Source organism: Empidonax traillii, unplaced genomic scaffold (genome assembly GCF_003031625.1).
Source record: "Empidonax traillii isolate 1590-97213 ecotype Southwest subspecies unplaced genomic scaffold, ASM303162v1 scaffold1274:size141774, whole genome shotgun sequence".
Lineage (NCBI taxonomy): Eukaryota > Metazoa > Chordata > Aves > Passeriformes > Tyrannidae > Empidonax > Empidonax traillii.
In genome coordinates, this window is record NW_020956467.1 from 78,840 (window position 1) to 98,434 (window position 19,595).

At 42.8% G+C, this 19,595-nt stretch overlaps 1 protein-coding gene across 11 annotated transcripts in view; it reads right to left on the reverse strand.

Annotated features, from left to right (window-relative positions):
• LOC114069490 (tubby protein-like) overlaps positions 1–18,722 on the reverse strand; it is a 96,379-nt gene extending 77,657 nt beyond the window's left edge. For 3 of the 11 annotated variants that reach the window (XM_027906301.1, XM_027906304.1, XM_027906303.1), the window contains exon 1: positions 18,507–18,722. In XM_027906301.1, the coding sequence (XP_027762102.1) occupies positions 18,507–18,544 (38 nt within the window). In that variant the 5' untranslated portion in view covers positions 18,545–18,722. Of the gene's footprint in view, positions 1–17,632; positions 17,746–18,506 lie in introns of those variants that run through there. The other 8 variants (XM_027906306.1, XM_027906305.1, XM_027906311.1 and 5 more) reach the window with 7 other exon arrangements.
• Positions 18,723–19,595: the final 873 nt, after the last annotated feature.

The window sequence follows — 19,595 nt, forward strand, 5'->3', positions numbered from 1 at the left end:
ATGGTTCTGTGATATACCTTTTGCCTCTCTCTGACAAAAAAACTCCCTGTCAAAGATGCTATTAAGGCCAGGCACTGTGTTGGAAGAAGGTCACATTGCAAGGGAGGCAGCAGAAGTCAGACTACTGGCAAGCGAAGTGCAACAGCTCTAACACACAGTTGGTAAAATTATCTCTGTTCTCTAAGGGTGGAGGAGAAAAGCATGCATTATTATAAGGCATATCAGCTTTTCTTTCTTTTTGTTACATTAACTGGTTTTCTCCACATCTGCGTGTAACTCCCAGTCAAGGAGGCTGAACTACCACAGGCAAACTTCAGCCTGTGTCAGCTTCTGACTTTCTCTGGTAAAAATAATTGTAGAGATAAAATAAGCAGAAGGGGAAAAGCACAACACGCAGTAATAGTCTATAGAATCACATATCATAGGTTCTATTAGGAAAAGGAACAAATGCTACTTTTTGACACATCTAGGAACTAATCTAACTTGTCCCATCAAACTCATATTTCTATACTCTGACCATACTTTATTTAACCCCAGATATGCTGGCATTCTTTTTTTCTGTTTCAAGTTGAAGAAAATGTAGTCCTTTCAACAGTAAAATGCATTCCCTACATTTACAAATACTTGGAAGTGTCACATCAAATAACGGTCTCAACACTGTTATGCAACATACCTCTTCTTGTTGCATGCTGAGGTATGTACACTGCATAAAATTTAATCACCTTTGCTTTTCATAAACATTAACCATGCTCACCAGCTTGAATTTATATACCTGGTTTAGCAGATCAGCTTTAAATATTAGAAATAAATTCATCAAATTTAAAACAGGTCAGATATTTGTTATTGCAATATTTTTAGTTCCATATGCATTTATAAATCATCAGAGTCCTGACTATATTTCTTGACTATCCTGGAAATATTTTTGTTACATTTTGCAATCATTTACCTTTTTCCTAAGCAAGTGTACTGGAAGAAGTGGTATTCGACAGTACAAACAAGTGTCAGCTCTTGTGCCACACAAATGAAAGATTCCAGCTGTTTGAGTCTCCTATTTCCATCATCAAAATTGTTCACAAAATACAATCCAAAACAGGACCTGTCCAGGGAGAAAACTACAAATACTTAATGGAAATCTTCCCTGTGATTTTTGGCCCCATTTCTGATACTTCCTCCCACAAAAACTTTAGCTTCCAGCGTTGTGACACTCTTTCTTGATGCAAGAAAGATTCCAGCAGCTAGAATTATCTGCCTTGATATGAACTGCGAACACATAAATCCACCTGGAATCTAAAGTTTTAAGTTCAAATCAACTATCAAGCTAATGTGTTAAGCCAAAAGTTTTTAATCAAATCTTCAATTAGAATCTCATGGCAAATGCAGCACTTGACAAATGCTCAGCTCACAAGGGCAGTACCAGAAACTGCAGAAAGTAGGGCATGGAAAACACAGGCAGGAAGGCACACATCAGGATTTTCTCCAGTGTTGTTCCAGGTACAGTATATGCTATCAATATTTCAGCAAATAAGACATCCAAAATACTCAGGTAAGACAATCTCTAATTGATTAAAGTTAATAAGTTCTCTTCATCTGGTTCTCTCAAACTGCCTCCAATGAAATTATTATTTGTTCTAATAATTACTCTGGATTACTCTCTCAACACTTTATAGTGATGGCACTACAAAGAGGTGAAATGCCTTGTTACAGTGATATACAAAAGGCAAACTGAAAAAGCATTTAATTAGTAAGAAGTGTGATAACTTGAGAAAAGTAAAACATTATCTGCTCCATCCAGCTTGACCTCTCAACACACAACCTGACAAGACATTATTTCCAAATATTTCAGTATACACATAGAAATATGTATATATATTTTTTAAAAATAACCTAGGAGAGAAAATCTGGAAAGCTACTACTTTTTGTTTAATACAGTCTGGAAAATTATTGTCATTGACTGGTATGACACAAATCCTGGATTCCTTCAGCGTTGGGCAGTTAATTCATATAGCAATTCTTCCTTCCTTGACATAAAATTTGCTCTACAAGATGCGTAAGACACGCAAGCATGTGTGCTGCCAGCAAGAAATGAGAATTGTGGGAAAGGCTGAGGCCGAGGAGCCAAACAGCACACACACTCACAGTTTCAGAGGGATCGGTGTCCCCAAAAAGCTTTGGATTTCCAGCTGAAAATCTCCTCTGCAGTATACAGCTTATAGCTGACACAGTTATCAAATTACTGAAAAATTAAGAGCTAATGATCATGACCCAACTAATTCCTATTTCTAACTGCAACTGTCTTTTTCAAATTACTGTTCTGGGCTTCAAAACATCATCACATGAATAGCCTGAGTGGTACTGTCTGAGAGACAAAATCAGTCCCCCAGGCAAGACATTTGAGACTCTAGAACACCATTTTCACTGTCTTTGAAGAAGAATGAAAATAGGGTTTGATATATGTACACCACCTAATTTTTACGGTTCTGATCCTGAACTGACTAATATAACTTATTATTGCTGGACATAAATATTGCCATCTAGGCCTGCTCAAAAGGCTAAGTACTTGCACAATAAAAGCTTATAGCATGTGAAATGGTGAACATCAAAATAAAAGGCTGATTAAAAAAAAAATTCATTTTTCTCTTTGTTTTCTAAACTGCTTGTCAAATATTCACCAGTTTCATCCAACAGTAACAAAGGAAGAATAAAAAAATTTAAAAAAAAAAAAAAAGGCGCAACAAGATGATTTTCATGATTGTTTTGAAAACTCCTAGGACTTCCACAAATATTTTTCATGTAAAAAGAGCAACCTTGTCTTTAAAATAAAGCATGCATAAGACAATTAGATTTTTTTAAAAAGGGTGTCAACTCTAAGTATTTGTTTTTCATAAAATGGCAAGCAGCTGTCATCTGTGACTGTAATAAAATATCCAAAGGCATTAGATGAAAAAAAGATCTCATCATTTACCCCATCTACTCTTTTCCTAAACTGTTCTTATTTGAGTTAAGCATTTTCTTTTTCTTTTTCACCATGTGCCAATGTTTAAGCAAATAGGGTACCATGTGTTATAAACTGAAGGACAGCTCTCATAGAAAGCCATGAGCATCCTTTGCCATTCATATACTGCTACAGATTTTCAGTACATTTGACCTCTCAAAATTCATAAAGGACACAGTATCAGCATATTATCCAAGGAATTAAGCAGTGTGATTCTCATTAAGGTTGCGCCACTAATCCCTGCACATTGTGTACTGAAAATTTATGCTCAAATGATATATTTCTAGATATTGGTAGAAATTACAGTTCTCTAGAACCAGATTATAATTATATAGGATTGCAAATTGTACGTTTGTCAGTTCCTAGAAACAAAATGGACAGCAAAATCTGCAATTTTAATGGCTGTTTTCATGCTAGATACAGATATTGAAAACACTGTAGTTGATTTACCAATTAAGACAAAAACTGTTTCCCTTGTCTTTTTCTTCTCTCTTCTCTAAGATGCAGGCATATTATGAACTCACAGAAAGACAGGGATAAGTTTATTGCCAGAAATAACATAGGAAAAATCTAGTTACTGCATAGAATAGACAAAGTTCTGCTTTTTAAAACATAATTCAGATGTACAGAAGATTTGGTATCACAGGGTTTATGTGGTTTGGGGTTTTTTTTTTTGTTTTATTCCTTTTGTTTTTTAAAGGAAGATGAATGATAGTCTCACATCGAATTTCAACCTGTGCATTCAACCTGCGGAGCTTAAATGAATCCCCAATATTCAATTACATTGTGACAACTACTGTTTCCTAGGTGGTTACAACTTAACAAAAAAAGCTTCAAGAGAAAAAGGATAACCAAAAGCTAGAATTTAGCAAATGTTACTCTCCAGCTATTCAGAAAAAGAGCAAATCGCTTCCCATCCCAAGCATTTTGATAATGAAATAAAAAACAAGTGTGTTTAAAAGCACTTCCATTTCTAATTTCAAAGCCAGTGCTGGTTAAGAGAGATACCACTGATGCAGCCACACTCTTACAGCAGATTTGCTTAAGCATGACAGAAACAGGTCCTGAGGTAATTCAAGATACTACAGGTCTTGGATTTTGTGCCTTCCATTTTTCAACAAAGAAAACAAGCTTAATCTAATTTGCTCCCACGTGTCATTTAAAAATGTAACTAAAGAGAACACAGCTGAAGTAGATCAGATTAACTGCTAAAGAAAGATTGTGTTGACAGAACCCCACCGAAAAGTTTACTAACACCTTTTGTGGATACGAAAATCACATCAAAACATACAAATCTGTTTGCCAGGAGGCTGTCTGGTGTTTAACTCACAAAGTGAAGGCTGGGAGAATAAGATGTAAAGCATTTTTATTGAACAAAGAGCTGTTCAGGTGCTGTGACATCCGTAACAAACCATTGCAGGAAAGGGCTTTCACCATCCTTTTCATATTTTTTTAATATGTGGCTGAAGTTGCCATTTTAATTATTCCACTTCACCTGCTAGAATGCCTGTTAGCAACAATTTCAGCAAAAGCAATCTCCACTGGGGACTGAAGCACCACATAGAGCATTGTCTGTGGACACACTTGTAAGCCTGCTTTTCTCCCATGAAACATTTTCAATTAAAATATGGGTAAAATGTGAACAGAAATATGTGATTTTCAGACTGGTTGCTGATTGCCTAAAACAGGAAGCATGCATGTAAATCATACCATTTGTTTCAAATTCAAAAAATCTGGGTCTTTGCCAGAGAAGTATTTAAATTATCTGTCTCTCATGAAACATGTATGCTAATGTTACATTTTGCAGAAAGAAGGGAACAAGTGCTTCTCCGGAAGTTTCATGGAGAATTCTCATTTCTACAAGCCTTCTGTAATAAAATTTGACCAGAGCACTCAAACATCAAATTCCTTCACTGACAGTTTGGTATCCATAAAACGAGGGTGTTCTGCCTGGTTACATAAGGAAGATATGTCTACAGTTTCTTCATTTGAATAATTTCAACTAAAATTAAAGACAGGTAAATCTTTCTAAATCCAATAGATATCACGATGAAGGTGGTGGCTGGGTAGAGGCAAAGACCTTAAATAGCCTCTCTGTGGAGAGGAACTATTCAGGCTTAATAATATAATTATTAGAGCAATGAGAATCCACATAGGGAACATTTTGAACAACAGCTATTCTGGTTTCTAAAGCTGTATTGATCCTGGAACACTTCTTACAGGTATGTCAAGAAAATTCCTTCCGACTCCAACACATTGTGAAGAAAGTACAGTGATTTCATTTTTTTCTTGTCTACATATGCATAGTTCTCATTATCCCAATGTAGATTTCTTCTAAACAGACAAACAGCAATACAAGAGAAATAAGATAATCTTCTTTAGAGGAAAGAAAAGTAGAAATGGAAGATAAAGGAAAGATAATTCCTCCCCCAATCTTGCTACTGAGTTTTTATTCTGGGAAAGCCCCACTGCTGCCGTATGTTCAGTGTCCCCATCTGTAACACGAGGGCAACATGCTTCTGCCTGTGCAATATCTCCCAGGGCTCCACACCAAGCAGGACAAGAGAGGGTGAGACACAAGACTGGCAGTGCACTACAGCACAATGCCAAGGTGCATCCAGCTCCCTGAGGGACGTGTCACACTGAGCTCTTGAGCCACAGCCTCACTGTGAAATCACCAGGCATGCGCCAGGCAAAGGAGACGACAGCAGGAGTAATCAGCGAGCACACTTACTCTCAGATAGAGGAAGCTGTATCAGACAAAGCTAGAGACCTCTTTTAACCATATCAGATGTAATTAAACCACTTCTGGCACTGTGGGGAGCTATTTCCAAATGCATTTAAGTAATGGAGAAAGAATCATTTTAGCTATTGGACCATTAAAAAAGAATGAAACTAAGATCCCCCTTTGGGTCTAATCAACACTCATACAGCAGCAGATGTTTTCTACTCCTCTCTGACAAATACATATGACTGTGTATCATCTAATTTCTTTATGGAACACTAATTGCCCACTGCACAAAATGTGTATTTGATGTAGTATATGATCACTGTTATTTGCACGTTGCTCTAATACTTCAATGCACAGCCCATGAGTTTGTGTTTATTGTAGGATACAAGGTGAGCCATTTCAGCTCGAAGGAGCATCCACTGAATATCACTCAGATCCATTCTGTCAGACTCAGAGGGCTCCATTTTCTTGCTCATTCAGGACCTAGCAAAACTGGAACAGGATGAGGAGTTCACCAGAAGAATTATGGAAGGAAAGCTGGCTGGCACAAGCAAGCTAGAAATTTGTAAGTCAGCAGCAGCTTCCTACACGTGACCCTCCAAAAGTGTTTATCATTCTGGGGTGGTGTTCCACACTACCAGTGCACGTGCTCTCATCTTTAAGTGTGTCAAACTTGGGGGCACAGTGGGCCCCTCTGGACTGTCACCTCACAGCTGTGATCCCAGCAGTGACCAGGGACTGCTCACCCACACCGCTGACCGCGTGTGCCAGCAAACCACGCTGCTCTCCAGGAACATGTCTGCTCTCCCCTGCTCCCACCTGCTGACAGAAGGACCTTTGCTTCAACATGAAACCCACCTTCTAAAGACTCCTGATGATAGTTCCTGGACGGCAGGACAGACCTGAAATCCTGCTCAAATATTTATCTGCTATATGATTATTAGAAGATTCAATTTAAGAAGAGCTGAAAGATTGTAAGGAAATACTGTCATTGACTTACTGACAAATTTAGCACAACCCACATTATGTCCAGACAGTCTCCCAGCAGCACTACTCTCCCCAAAACCAACATCAGCCATTTGACAGTGTACTGGACAGAGAACCGCAGATCAAACTTCCACATACAGAGGACTCAAAAAAAGGGAAAGAATCACATAAACAAGCTGAAGAGTTTCTTTAAGTGCTGAGTATCATTAGGATACAGAAGCAGGCATTTAGTGATGTAAAAGAAAAACAAATGTCTTCCACTTCACAAAGTAAATAACTTAGGGAATTATTAGTAATGACTCAGTCATTGTTAGTTACAGACCTATTCAAATGACATGAAAATAAAAAATACAGAAACAATGTCCCAGCCATTTCATGAAAAATTAGCAGTAAGACAGATGTCACTGAATAGGAACTGAAAATCAAAACCATTCAGTACACCATTTTTCAATTTAATTTTTATTACACTACACAGTCACGTTTGGCATTGTTAATCCAAGTCCACAGCAAATGCAATATTGCAGAGCTGGCTGTAAATTAAAACCCTTTGGGCTGAATTTTCACCTCAACACACAGAGAGTTTACTTTGAGGATGCTTCACAATGTCGACTGGGCGTATTTACAGTTCATCATGCAATGCAGTGAAAACATCTATGCCTCTAATGTATCTTAGGGTTTTATTCAGAATAAGCCTTTTCAGATGAGAATGAGCTGTTCTCGCCAAAGAACACATAAAAACTGCAATGTGTTATATGCTGTTTGTCATTTTGACTAAGCAGCACAATAGTCATTTTCCTCCCTTCTCTCTCCACCACATTAAGTATTTTCAGCAGATTCTGAGCACTCTCGAAAATCCAGCCAGAGACTCTTCAAGGTTCCCTGGGTAGTACTGCACTCCATCCTTTGAAAGGCCTATACCAGCCTAAGGATAAAATACATCTATTCTGCACATGGGTTTGAAACTTCAAAAATCTTTATATTTTAATGGAATGCAACAAGCAATAAGCTGAAAGTACAGCAACTGGATAGTCATTTCCAATGAGCTCCTAGTTGCTTTACTATCTCCTTCAGTTTTGGTTGTGGCTTATATTATGTGGCACCACATCAACAAAACTACATCTTTTAGAAACTACAATTTATTGTAACTAAAATTAATGTTTTAAGCCCTAAAATCTTTTCTTCCAAGTCTAGAGTTCACTGGATTCTTTTGCCAGGAGTCTTTGTAAGAGAACGACAATTTATCAAATCCAAATCTTGCAAACTCAGTAACCTCCAGAGTTTCAGAAGAAAATTTCAGGAGGTTGAGGGGACAGACCCAGCCAACACCAACAAATAACCTGAAAATCCAGGCACTCATCTCAGGTGTGAGAAATACCTTCCTAAGGAATGAAACATCAGGGCAGAGCCTTGAACACCTGAACTTACATATCCCACTTTTCAGGTTATGCAAACATATTTTCACATTTTTTCCAACAAAATAATCTGGAAACCACTCTGTCACAAGGTGCATAGGATTGGAAATTTTTTTCCTTCAAGTACTACTCAGAACAACCTCTATCTTGAAAAGCCTCAAGCATATAGTATTAAATTAATAAATAACAGAACATGCCCAAGAATTATAACAGGAACAAAAAAAAGGGAGGGAAGGAGAGAAGAAAGGCAGGACGGAAGGAAGAAAGGCAGGAAGGACTTTTACTTTCATTTAAATTTCTCCTGTGCTGGTTTTTCTTGATCTTTAAAAACTGAGAATGATACTCAAGCCCCAAGGAGGTAATTAAGAATTTTTCAAGCAGCACCAATACTGCCAGAATACTACACTGCCTCATTCTTTGAAACAGCCACTATTTAAAAGGCATCTTCCAGGATGCCTCCAACTTTTAGTAATGTCATGATTTTTTAGTACTGATATGATGGCCCCGTTTTTCTAGATATTAATATAGTATTTCTTAATTACTATATCTGGCATATCCAAGAATTATCCTAGTGTTCTGAAAAGCAGAGCCTAGATTAGGTTGCTCAGATGCGGCTAGTGTTCTTTAATAGCCAAAAATGAACATCCTTATTTCAGAGCAGATAATGAATTCTAAATTAAAAGTTATATCCACACTGTGAACTGTGTTGTGACAGAGTCCCAGATAGCTGTAAACAAGCTAGCACATACACTGAAAACAATTTAAAAAAGGTAGTCCCTGGCTCCTCCCAGACCGAACTGCAATTGCTCCTCAAAGGAGTAAATCACTTGTGCATTTCTGATGTGGTTGTACAGCTTTCAGCATCTGTGTTAGCTCATACACAGCTCACCCAAGTGCCTCCATACTGCACTGCAGTATGCAGCAAGGACGTACCACAGAGATCAAACACAGAAGCAAAGGATTTAACCAATTCCACACCAAGCAAAGCTACAGGGTTCTCCATGCCTCCATCAGTTGCCAAGGTGAGTGGCTCTAGTGCCAGCAAAACTGGCAGCGGAGCACTCCAGCATCATGCACAGGGAGGCTTCCCAAACTGGGGGAACTTGAGGTGGAGCTGAGAGAGCCACCAGGAACCTGTGGCTCACACAACCTCAGCAAGGCCAGAAGCAACATTTCCTACAACATTTTCCTAGAGAAACTGGCTGCTCACAGCTTGGGTGGGTGCACTGCTCACTGGGTAAAAGACTGGCCCAGAGAGTGGTGGTGAATGGAACTAAATCCAGCTGGCAGCCAGTGGTGTTCCCCAGGGCTCAGGATTGGGGCCAGCCCCATTTAATACCATTATCAATGATCTGAATAAGGGGATCAAGGGCACCCTCAGTCAGTTTGCAGATGACACTAAGTTGGGAAGGACTGTTGATCTGCTGGAGGGCAGGAAGGCTCTGCAGAGGGATCTGGGCAGTCTGGACTGATAGGTCAAGACCAAGTCCATGAGGTTTAACAAGGCCAAGTGCCGGGTCCTGCACTTGGGTCACAACAACCCCAGGCAGTGCTCCAGGCTGGGGGCAGAGTGGCTGGAAAGCTGCTCAGTGGAAAAAGACCTGGAGGTGCTGTTTGACAGCAGCTGAACATGAACCAGCACGTGCCCAGGTGGCCAAAAGGGCCAATGGTATCCTGGCTTGGATCAGGAATAGAGTGGCCAGCAGGACTAGGGAAGTGATTGCCTCCCTGTACTCGGCACTGGTGAGGCCACACCTCGAGTCCTGTGTTGAGTTCTGGACCCCTCACTACAAAAAAGACACTGAGGGGTTGGAGCAACTCCAGAGAAGGGCAAAGGAGCTGGGGAAGGGTCTGAAGCCCAAGTCTGATGAGGAGTGGATGAGGAAGCTGGGATTGTTTAGCCTGGAGGAGACTCAGGGGAGACCTTACTGCTCTCCACAACTACCTGTAAGGGGGCTGTGGCCAGGTGGGGGTCAGTCCCGTCTCCCAGGCAATATAGGATGAGAGAAAACAGCCTCAAGTTGTGCCAGAGGAGGCTTAGATTGGATATTGGGAAAAAGTTCTTCACTGAAAGGGTTCTCAAGCATTGGAATGGACTGCCAAGGGAAGTGGTAGAGTCACTGTCCCTGGAGGTATTTAAAAGCCATACAGATGTGGCACTTAGGGACATGGTTTAGTGGTGGGTTAACAGTTGGATTTGATAGTCTTGGAGATCTTTTCCAACCAGAATGATTCTATGATTGCATAGATTTAACAATTTGCAATATGCAAAGGCACATGAGCTCTGCCTTAAGGACAGGCAATAATACTAATGTTATTCTAGGGCAAGCACAAAAACTTTCTCTAAAACCTTTTTCTTCACTTTTTAAATCCACAGTAACAACCAGTGAAGTGATTTAAAATTCAATAACCTGGAAGAATCAATTATCAAGGTCTGACTCAGTAGTGTGTAGAGATACTTCTAAAGTTATTTAACGTTGCTCTACAGATGCAGTGTCCCAAAAGAGGCATTATTTACCTGTATAACTAAGGTAAAGTTTTAGCATATAAGACTTCACACAATCCCTAGGCTTGCAAATCCCTGTTTAATGGAAATTCACACTCCTGGCTTGAGTCTTGGAATTTATATCTGCCAAAAATAGTGAAATGAATTCCAGGGTACAGCAAGTGTCTTAGTCTTTCATTTCCACTCAACCTGACCTGAGCAGTTAGTCTAAGTCATTGTCCAGACAAGTCATCTATTCCTTAACTTCCACAATACATTCAATAATTTCCTCAAATTTTCAGAAGTGAGAACTGCAACATGATGCAATGTAATTTTTTTGTTGTTGTTGCCACTGTAGACAAGTGAAACTGCTCTTGTAGTAACACTGGTTAGCAACAACCTGCTCTGGAAAAAACAGACCAATTTTCCTTATGCTTCTTGCTGTGGCACAGATACTGTTAATGAAAATGCCCAACCTTTAAGTTTATTCATTTTGCTTTCAAACTGATACCAAATCTGAAAGACAGAACTGTTCTGATCTCTTCCCTAAATATGGATCAAATACCAATGTATCTGTATTTCACTTGCAAATACAATTTCCAACTTAGTCATCATTTGAAGTTAATCAAGGAATTTCTTCATCTTGTAATTTCTCATTTGCAGGTAGTTAGAACTGTGATTACAATTAAAATTACCATTAAAAACTTCATGCTGTGGTTTCATTACCTGAGTCAAATGAGTTATATTTATCATGAATTATGATATTTACAGGCTTGTATTAACATGCATCTCAACAGGAATCATGAGGTTTCCACTGAAATTTGCAATTCAAGACCTAATTTTCATAAACATCTGAGAATTCAAGCTAAAACTCAACTCCATGAAAGAATGACTCCAATACTTGTGTTGTCAGAGAGCAAGATAAGTGTGTCACTCACAAGCATATTCGCATATTCACGTATTATAGACCACTTGCTGGTTATTTGCTCGGCTAAAACAGGAGCTCAGAGAAGTTGATGGCACCAATCCAATCCCCTTCTAAGTCGATAGAAAGGCTCTTGTGGCACCTCTTTGCAACAGCTCCCTGCAAGCAACCACAGAAGTGCATGTATGGCAGAGGGTGGCCTTAGACTCTACAGCATCCCTGACTCCAGGGGGAAGGACAGTAGTCTGAATGCACAAAACCAGCATCCAAACCCTCCAAGTTCTTGTTCTGGCACTAGCAGTTCTCTCCTTCTCTGCTGTATAAGGCCTTACTGCATTTCCCCAAAGGAAATTGGGACACTTTTTCTCTTTATGAATAAAAAAAATGGATAAATATGTTACCTCTCAACTTACTAATAACACAAAAGCACTAAAGTTATTTCTGCTGTAATCACTGAAAGGGAAAGTAAAGATATATTTTAGATTCTTATTAACATAAAAGAATAAAACACAAAAACATTAAGTAAGTAATTTAATTACAGAGAAAACTGAACTTGTGAAGACCTTCCTAAGTGTCACAAAGCTACACAACATAGAGATAATCTATATTGTCATAAAGTATTAGATAAAACAAGCTGGGATAAAACAACTATGTCAGAAAAAAAGAAAAGTTTCATATTTTATCATGTGTACTCATCCAAAATATTTACTCCAGTCTTTCCACCTTCTCCCATTATTACATTTGTACACTCTATACACCCTTCTCTGGGAGCACATTTCCTCACCTAAGTCACTATCCCCTGACTTCCCATTTTCTTAAGAATAGGATAGTCAAAAGGAGGTGATGACCATATGTCAGTAACAAAAATGAGAGCAAAAAGAGCCATGCCAACAACCACCCCAAGCTTTGCACTTGCCTTTTGTGCCCTTCTTTTGTACCTGTCTTCTCAACTGAAAATTTTCCAGCCTGAAGACTGTCTTGCTGTATTCCTGCATACTATTAGCATTATGCAAATGATGACAGAGCCCAGAGAGGTGTTACATTCTCAGCTGAGAGTCCTCAGAACTTGCTGGTATCTTCCTGCCACTATATCAAGATAAAAGAGATTGCAAAACTGTGGGAGAACAGATCTTCTGTTCCTGGAACTCCATTTGCATGACACAGACTGTCACTGAGAAGGCAATCTCCTAATCCCAATTACTGGCCTTCACATACTACAGGAACAAACCCTTCAGCAGTGAGATATAAAATAAACACCGATTAAACATCCATGCTTAAAGCAATAATCTTTGAATAAACTGCTGCAAATACTGAAATTAATTCTCAATAATCAAATAATTTCAGCTTTAAAAAATTGCAAATGTACTAACTACTTAAGTAATACAATGGGAAGTTGGTATAGATTTATTTAAAAGCTACAAACAATAAAATAGAAATTAAATAGCAAACGCTTACAGAGAGGGGTATCTTCTGCAGACAAGATATAGCTGGCAAGACAGAATTCTATTTTTGTCAATAATCTCAAAGTGGGAAAGAGAAGAAAAACAGAAAAAGAGGCAAGAAAAGCAAGATGGCAAAATGGCAAATGTTCATAAGGAGAAAGAACAGAAAAGCATGAATTAGAAAATAAGTCATTAGTGTGAGGGGAAGAAAAATGAGGAGGAAGTGTGAAAAGAATCCAGCTCTCTATAATGGCAATTTCTAGTTACTAAAATAAAAAATACCACCTCCCAGAAAAGCTGCTGCTTGCATGTCTAAATGGATGCCACTTTAAGGAACATCCAAAAACCCTCAGGCTTAAGAATCAAAACTGTCCAACCCAGGAAAGTGCAAGAGGAGACATAACATTTCATATCCACTTTCCGGCTGTGATCCAAATCTGGCACAGATGGCTTGTAAATGATTGTCACTGCCAGAAACCTGCAAATGATCGTTGCTACCAGAAACCCATTGGCCTGTTGGAAAATGAGTTTTAGTCTCGATCTGGTTGCTGATTCCACAAAGGTGGCAGGGGGTGGCAGTACCTCAGGACAGTTGGTGCAGCCTCTTACTGTCATAAGGCCCGACGGGCACCCTGCAAGAGGTGGCAGAGCCCCTTCAGTCCCTTACTTAAATCCACCTTTGGCACGCTGCAAAGCGCAAGACAACTAGGTTTCACTCCCTGCTTTGCAGCTCATCTCCCTTGAGCCTTGTCCCATTTCCATTTAAGCCAATTCACTGCAACTTCCACAGTTCTCAATTTCCCTCGCTGGTAAAACTAAAGTGAGACTTATTTTCCTCGCCTTTCTTTTCTGCCTGGTTGATTTAGGCTACCAGCTTCACTGGGGTAACAACTGCCTGTGAGGATGTGCTTGTACAGCTCCCTCACGATGATGCTGGGCAAACCAGGCCTTTGATCTCTGCTGGAGTCTCCACGAACTACAGCAGGAACACCCTATGAAAGAGGGAAGAGCTCCAAGAAGGGAGAGCTCTAACTTAAATGCTCTAAAAGCACACAACTAGGCTAATTTTATACATCACAATAACCCGAGACAAGACAGCCTAGTTCAGAGAAGAGGACAGACACATTCTCTGTACCCTTTTCCTTAGAAAAAGCAGCTCTCACACATTATCCATGCCATTCAGCAAGAGGCAGCTGAGCAGCTGAGCTCGAGCTTGCCTGCATTGCAATGCACCCAGTCACAAACTGCACCCTGCAGCAAGGTGAGCACTGTACCTGCACTGCTGCCTTTAGAATGTCAAAGCTTAAGCACAGAAAATATCCCAATGCCTCGACTACACGCACAAAAACGAGTGTGGGACACCCTTGGTCTTCAAGGCCGTTCTTGTTGCAAGACTTGTTTACATATCACACTTTCAGAAATCTTCTTATCTGCCCTAATTGCCATGATTCATGAATTTACAGCACAGCTGTGCTCCGCAATTTTCATCCTTCCCCTTGCAAGTAAATAACTTGTGACTGTTTATAGCTGCAATATCTAAGCACAGCCTTAAAACCTCAGAGCAAATTCACGAAAGCTACAAAAATTGAGCATAATAAAACCTGTCACAAATAAAATAATGATATTACTGCCATCATCATGTACATATCAGGACACATTATGCCACTGCAAATGCAGGCTGTGTGATCTGCTTTCTACAGCGCCCTCCGTGCAAAGTGCCAGGCCCCCCACGGCACAGCCCATGGGTTCCCCTGGGGCTACTGCAGGTTTAGCCACTCAAGTCAAGGCTCAGCAGCAGCACACAGGCACTTTACAGAGAACTCTGGGGACTTGCAGCAAATTGATTCCTACGTGGCTTGCGCTTTTTAGGTGACAGTGTTGATATATTTCTCGTGGAACAGGTTAACTGGTTTGGTAAATGCTGCCTTTTAAGTTATGGTAGTTAAAGAACTTAGAGAAGGAAGTGAAAATACAAGAATAAATAATAGGGACTGGGGCCTCTCTGTGACTGGATTTGATATTTTTATCTTAGCGAGCAACAGTTTCATTTGACTGTAGTAATACAGTATGGTGAACATGTTCACTTATTCAAGACACATCAGCATAAAATAAAAATGAGTATGTTAATTTAAGAAATTCTATAAATTAAAAATGAGTTCAGGAAAAAGATACAAAACCAAAATATGTTTTTGAACAAAAATTGAACTCCTGTGAATCTGTAATGATTCCCACATACTTCTGCATTGTATTTTTACTGGAAACTGCAGAAGGATACCAAAGGAAAACACTACTGTGCTTGAGAACATAATTCCTCAAGAAACTACATCTTATTCCTAACTGCCATTAGAAACCACCTTTGGGGCTGGGGCAGCTACATGGACTGCAACCGCTTTTTTTTAATTGAGTCTGAAGTATTTTGATTTCTTAAAATAAAGAACAGAGACATTGTTAAAAATGGGTTCAATTTAAAGAATTCCTAGGACATTGTACCTGGTGTGTAGCTTCATGCAAGTGCCTCATCATGCTTGAATTCCTATCTATGAAACGTGTTCCATGAAAACAAATACAATACATTCACTTTTAAAAACCAATTTCCCAATTATTTTTCATAACATTAACAAACCCAAATCTCCTCATCCTATGACTATTAGTGTTTCAAAAGCAGAATACATATGAGAAGAAAAGACATTAAGGGCAAAATGCTAAAAATGCAAACTCACAAATAATATGAATCTTTTATCCACCTCACATGAAAATCCAGCACTGACACTGAAAGAATTGCCTACTATTTTTTCTTAATTCACTCAAAATGTTCTCAGCATCTTAAAAGGGGAAGTAGAAGTTTGTGAGTTGTGGACATGCAGGTGTATTGCTTAATGAGTTGTGCACGACACACATGGAACTGATTCACTGCCTCATTTCACTTGTAAGGAAAAATATGCCATTTTACTAAAAAAAATAAAATACCTCTCTGCATGAATTAATTCAGGTATATAGCTGCATGCACATTCGACTGCTAGGAGGAACGGTGTAGGTTTAGGAGTTATGCCACCATTTCAAAGTCCATGCCAAAGCTGAAACTGTTTTGCCAAGCTCAGAGATGGACTTGCAGCATTTTCTAGCAGACTGCACATCAGCAGGGCTCAGGCTATGTCACATATGTCTTTACAGACTTCAGCATGCCCAACAGCCTGTGCTCTGTCCCCTACACTAGAAGCAGTGACATTGTTGGCTGTCACATGTCACCCAGACCATAAAGAAGGTGGCAAACTGGCCTCTAGGCTCTGAGAGTTAGCAAGGATTGAACTCACTACAGTAAACAAGAATCTGAAGCAATGGAGCAGATAAGTGTGAGACATTTCGCTCTCGGAGAGAAGATGAATTATTCCAAGGGGTGCACATCAGGTCTCTTCCTCTTCTTGTGTATTCCGCTCCTATAAAATTGTACTTTGACCTAATTTACTAATACAGTGTTTACACATGTAAACTCAGTCACATGTGCATTCAGAAACTATCTATTGCTTCCTCAGAAGGTAAGTTTAGAGGATCCTGAAGGATTCTTTAAACATTCAAGTTCAATGAGATTTGCCTCTAACTCACAAATAAGCTCTGAAGACTGAAAAATGAGTCAAATTCATGAGAGAATGCTATGTTAGAAGGTTAAAGAAAGGCATTTCAGAGCAGGAGCATGGTTCGGTTGCCTTTTGGTTTTGGGTAGTCCTCAGCAGTTCCTGGCCATAAAACAAATGGTTAACATTCAAGAAGAATACTATATTAGAAAAGATATGAGTATCATCAAATCTGTGTTTCTCTGAAAATCTAGTGTTTTGCCTCCCTTTGCTTCTCTGAGCTGCACTGAGCAGAAAAAGAAGAGATGTTTTACTTCCTTCTTCAAGGCCACTGCTACAAAAACCCTCAGCAAAGTTTTGGCATTGGCCTCTGCAGAGCCTTGTGTACAGCGAGAGAGTGGAGAAACTGTTCTACTGCTGCTAGGAAGAGCCATGAACAGCTGTTCCTCTGGTATTTCTGCCTTCATTACAAGGCTTCAAATTGCATCAGAATGCATCCACTAGTCATTTTTGTAGCCTTATTGCCAATTCCTTACGTCTTTTCAAATCACATGGGTTGAAAGTGCTATTGGAGAGAGAGTGGCAATATTCTCAGGTTCACTGTAATCAGGTTTCTTTCTTTCTGATTCTTTTATTGATTTGAACTATCACATGCACATATCAAAACAACAAACTTCCACTGGTGCAGCTATCGTAGGGATGTTTTTCCTGTATAAGGAGTGATTTATTTGTGTTTATGTTGCAATCACTGTGGCATATGCCTGCTACAAATGCTGCCACTGAGAATGGGGCAAACTACAGCTGACCTGCTTAAACAGCTGGTTTTGTTAATATTTATTAATTTTATTCCATAAATATTTTTAATTCCATGATTCTCCACCAACATTTAAAACAAATATTTATGTTGCTGTATCTACCTCGGCTTATTTACAAATAAACTAACGAAACAGACATGCTGTGCTGTCGCATCCAGAAGAGCATGATTTCTTTGTGTAATAATCCAGTTTGGAAAAGATACTTTAAATAAAACTCAAAACAAAAACAAAAAATCAACAACAACAACAAAAAAAAAAGCCACCAAACACCAACCCATAACGTTAATGTCACTCCGAATAGCAGATTCAGAAACGGCCTTATAACTGTTCCACGACACACAGCCTATCCCGCCCGGAGCGAAACCTTTAGCTCGGTTTCTCCTCGGACCGGCAAGTCAGACACAAACTACTCCCTGGTTACAGCGGCAAACGCTCCCGCTCCAGACCCGGGGCGGGCGCTCGGGGCAGGACAGGGCTGTGCGACGGAGGAGGGCAGGGGGTCTCCGCACACCCCGGGCCGGGCCGGGCCCGCTGGCTCCCGGGGCTCCCTCCCGGGCGGCCGCCGCGCCGCGGCTCCCGTAGCTTATGGCAACGGCGGAGCCAATGGCAGCGGCGGGCCGGGCGCTGCCATGGCGATCCCGCTCCCCGCCATGGCGGCACCGCCGCCGGCAGCCGCCCCGCAGCCCGCCCGCTCCCGCAGCCCCGCTCCCGGGGCCGGCTGGCAGCGGGGGCAGCGCGGGGCCGGCTGCCCGAGGCTGCCCCAGGGGCGGCGGCCGCCACTGAGGGCGCAGCGCTCCGCCCGCCCGGGGCCGGGCAGCGCGGCTGTCCGCTCTCCCCGCGGGGCTGACAGCTCTCCCCGAGACCTGCCCCCAAGTTCGCGGAGCGGGACCGGCCCGAAGTTGGGAGGCGGGACCGTGTCCCCCACTTTGGGAGCACCCACCCGGGCCGGTCCACGACCCGCTTCCCCGCGGCGGGACCCGCCGCCGCCCCGCCGCGCCTGGGCGGGGGTCCGGCCGCCCCGGCCCCGCGGACGAGGCACAGGCTCCGGCGGTGACCCCCCGAGCCCGCTGAGGGGCAGCGGCTCCCGCCCAGAGGGCAGCACCGGTGCCTCCGCTCCACCCGCCGCCCCCTGGCAGGGTCCCCCCTACCTGTAAGGGATCCAGTCCGCCTGGTGCCGTGAACTCATCTCTCCCCGGCGACGCTGCCCGGAGCCGAGGAGGGGGACGCGGCCGCTGCTGCCCGAGTTGGAACCCGCCACGGCGCGGGCAGCATCCTCCGTCCGGGGCGGGGGCGGGCGCCGCGCCGGTTATCCCGGCAGCGGCCGCAGAAACATCCCCCCGGGGAGGGCTCCCAGCGGCGGGCCGGGCTGCATGGGGAGGGGGCGGCCGGGGGCAGCGGGAGGCGGCTCCCAGCCCTTCCTCCCTGCCCGGAGCGGCGGCTGAGTCGCGCACCGGAGCGGGGAGGGGCGGGGGAAGGGCCAGCGCGGGCAGGGAAAGGCAGGGCAGCAACGCCGCGGCCGCGCCGCCGCTACCCGCCCGCCCCCCCGCTGCCACCGCCGCCGCCGCGCTCAGGCATCGCCGGGCGAGGCGGGAGCCGCCGCGCCGCCCCGAGCCGGGCCGAGCCGAGCCGAGCCGAGCCGGGCTTAGCCGCCCCCCGCACCGGGCCCGCCCCTGCCCCGTCAGCCGCGCCGCCACTGGGCATGTGCGGGCGCCGCAGCCGGGCACGGTTCGGTGGGGCTCCGCTCTGCGCGGCTCGGCTCGGCTCGGCTCGGCACAGCCCGCCCTGGCGTCGGGCAGCGACCGAGCCCGGAGTCGGGCGCGGTCCAGGCATTCCTCGCCTGGCCGAGGCGGCGAGAGGTGCGAGGAGAGCGAAGCCTTGTACGCAGGCTCCTCTCAGCCCAGCCCACCGGCCAAATGTATGAATTTCAGCAACTCGCCTCAAAATGGTCGAGGAGCTATTGCCTGAGGCAGTTTGCAAAAGCTTAACGCGGCCCTTATAAGGGAAAATCCGTGGTTTCGGTTTGCCAACAGCGGGCCTTGCGGTGGTGGCAGCCGCTGGACTTCTTGGCCACCTCGGCTGGCCCTGACACGGCCACGAGCTCCAGCAGCTCCTGGGAAAACCTTGGTGGAAGGCTGAGGGTGGCTGGGAGCAGAGCACAGCTATGACTCCCCGAGGAACACGCCTTTTGATACACGAGTGTCTCACAGGCCATCATCCACTCAGCCCACAAGACCAGC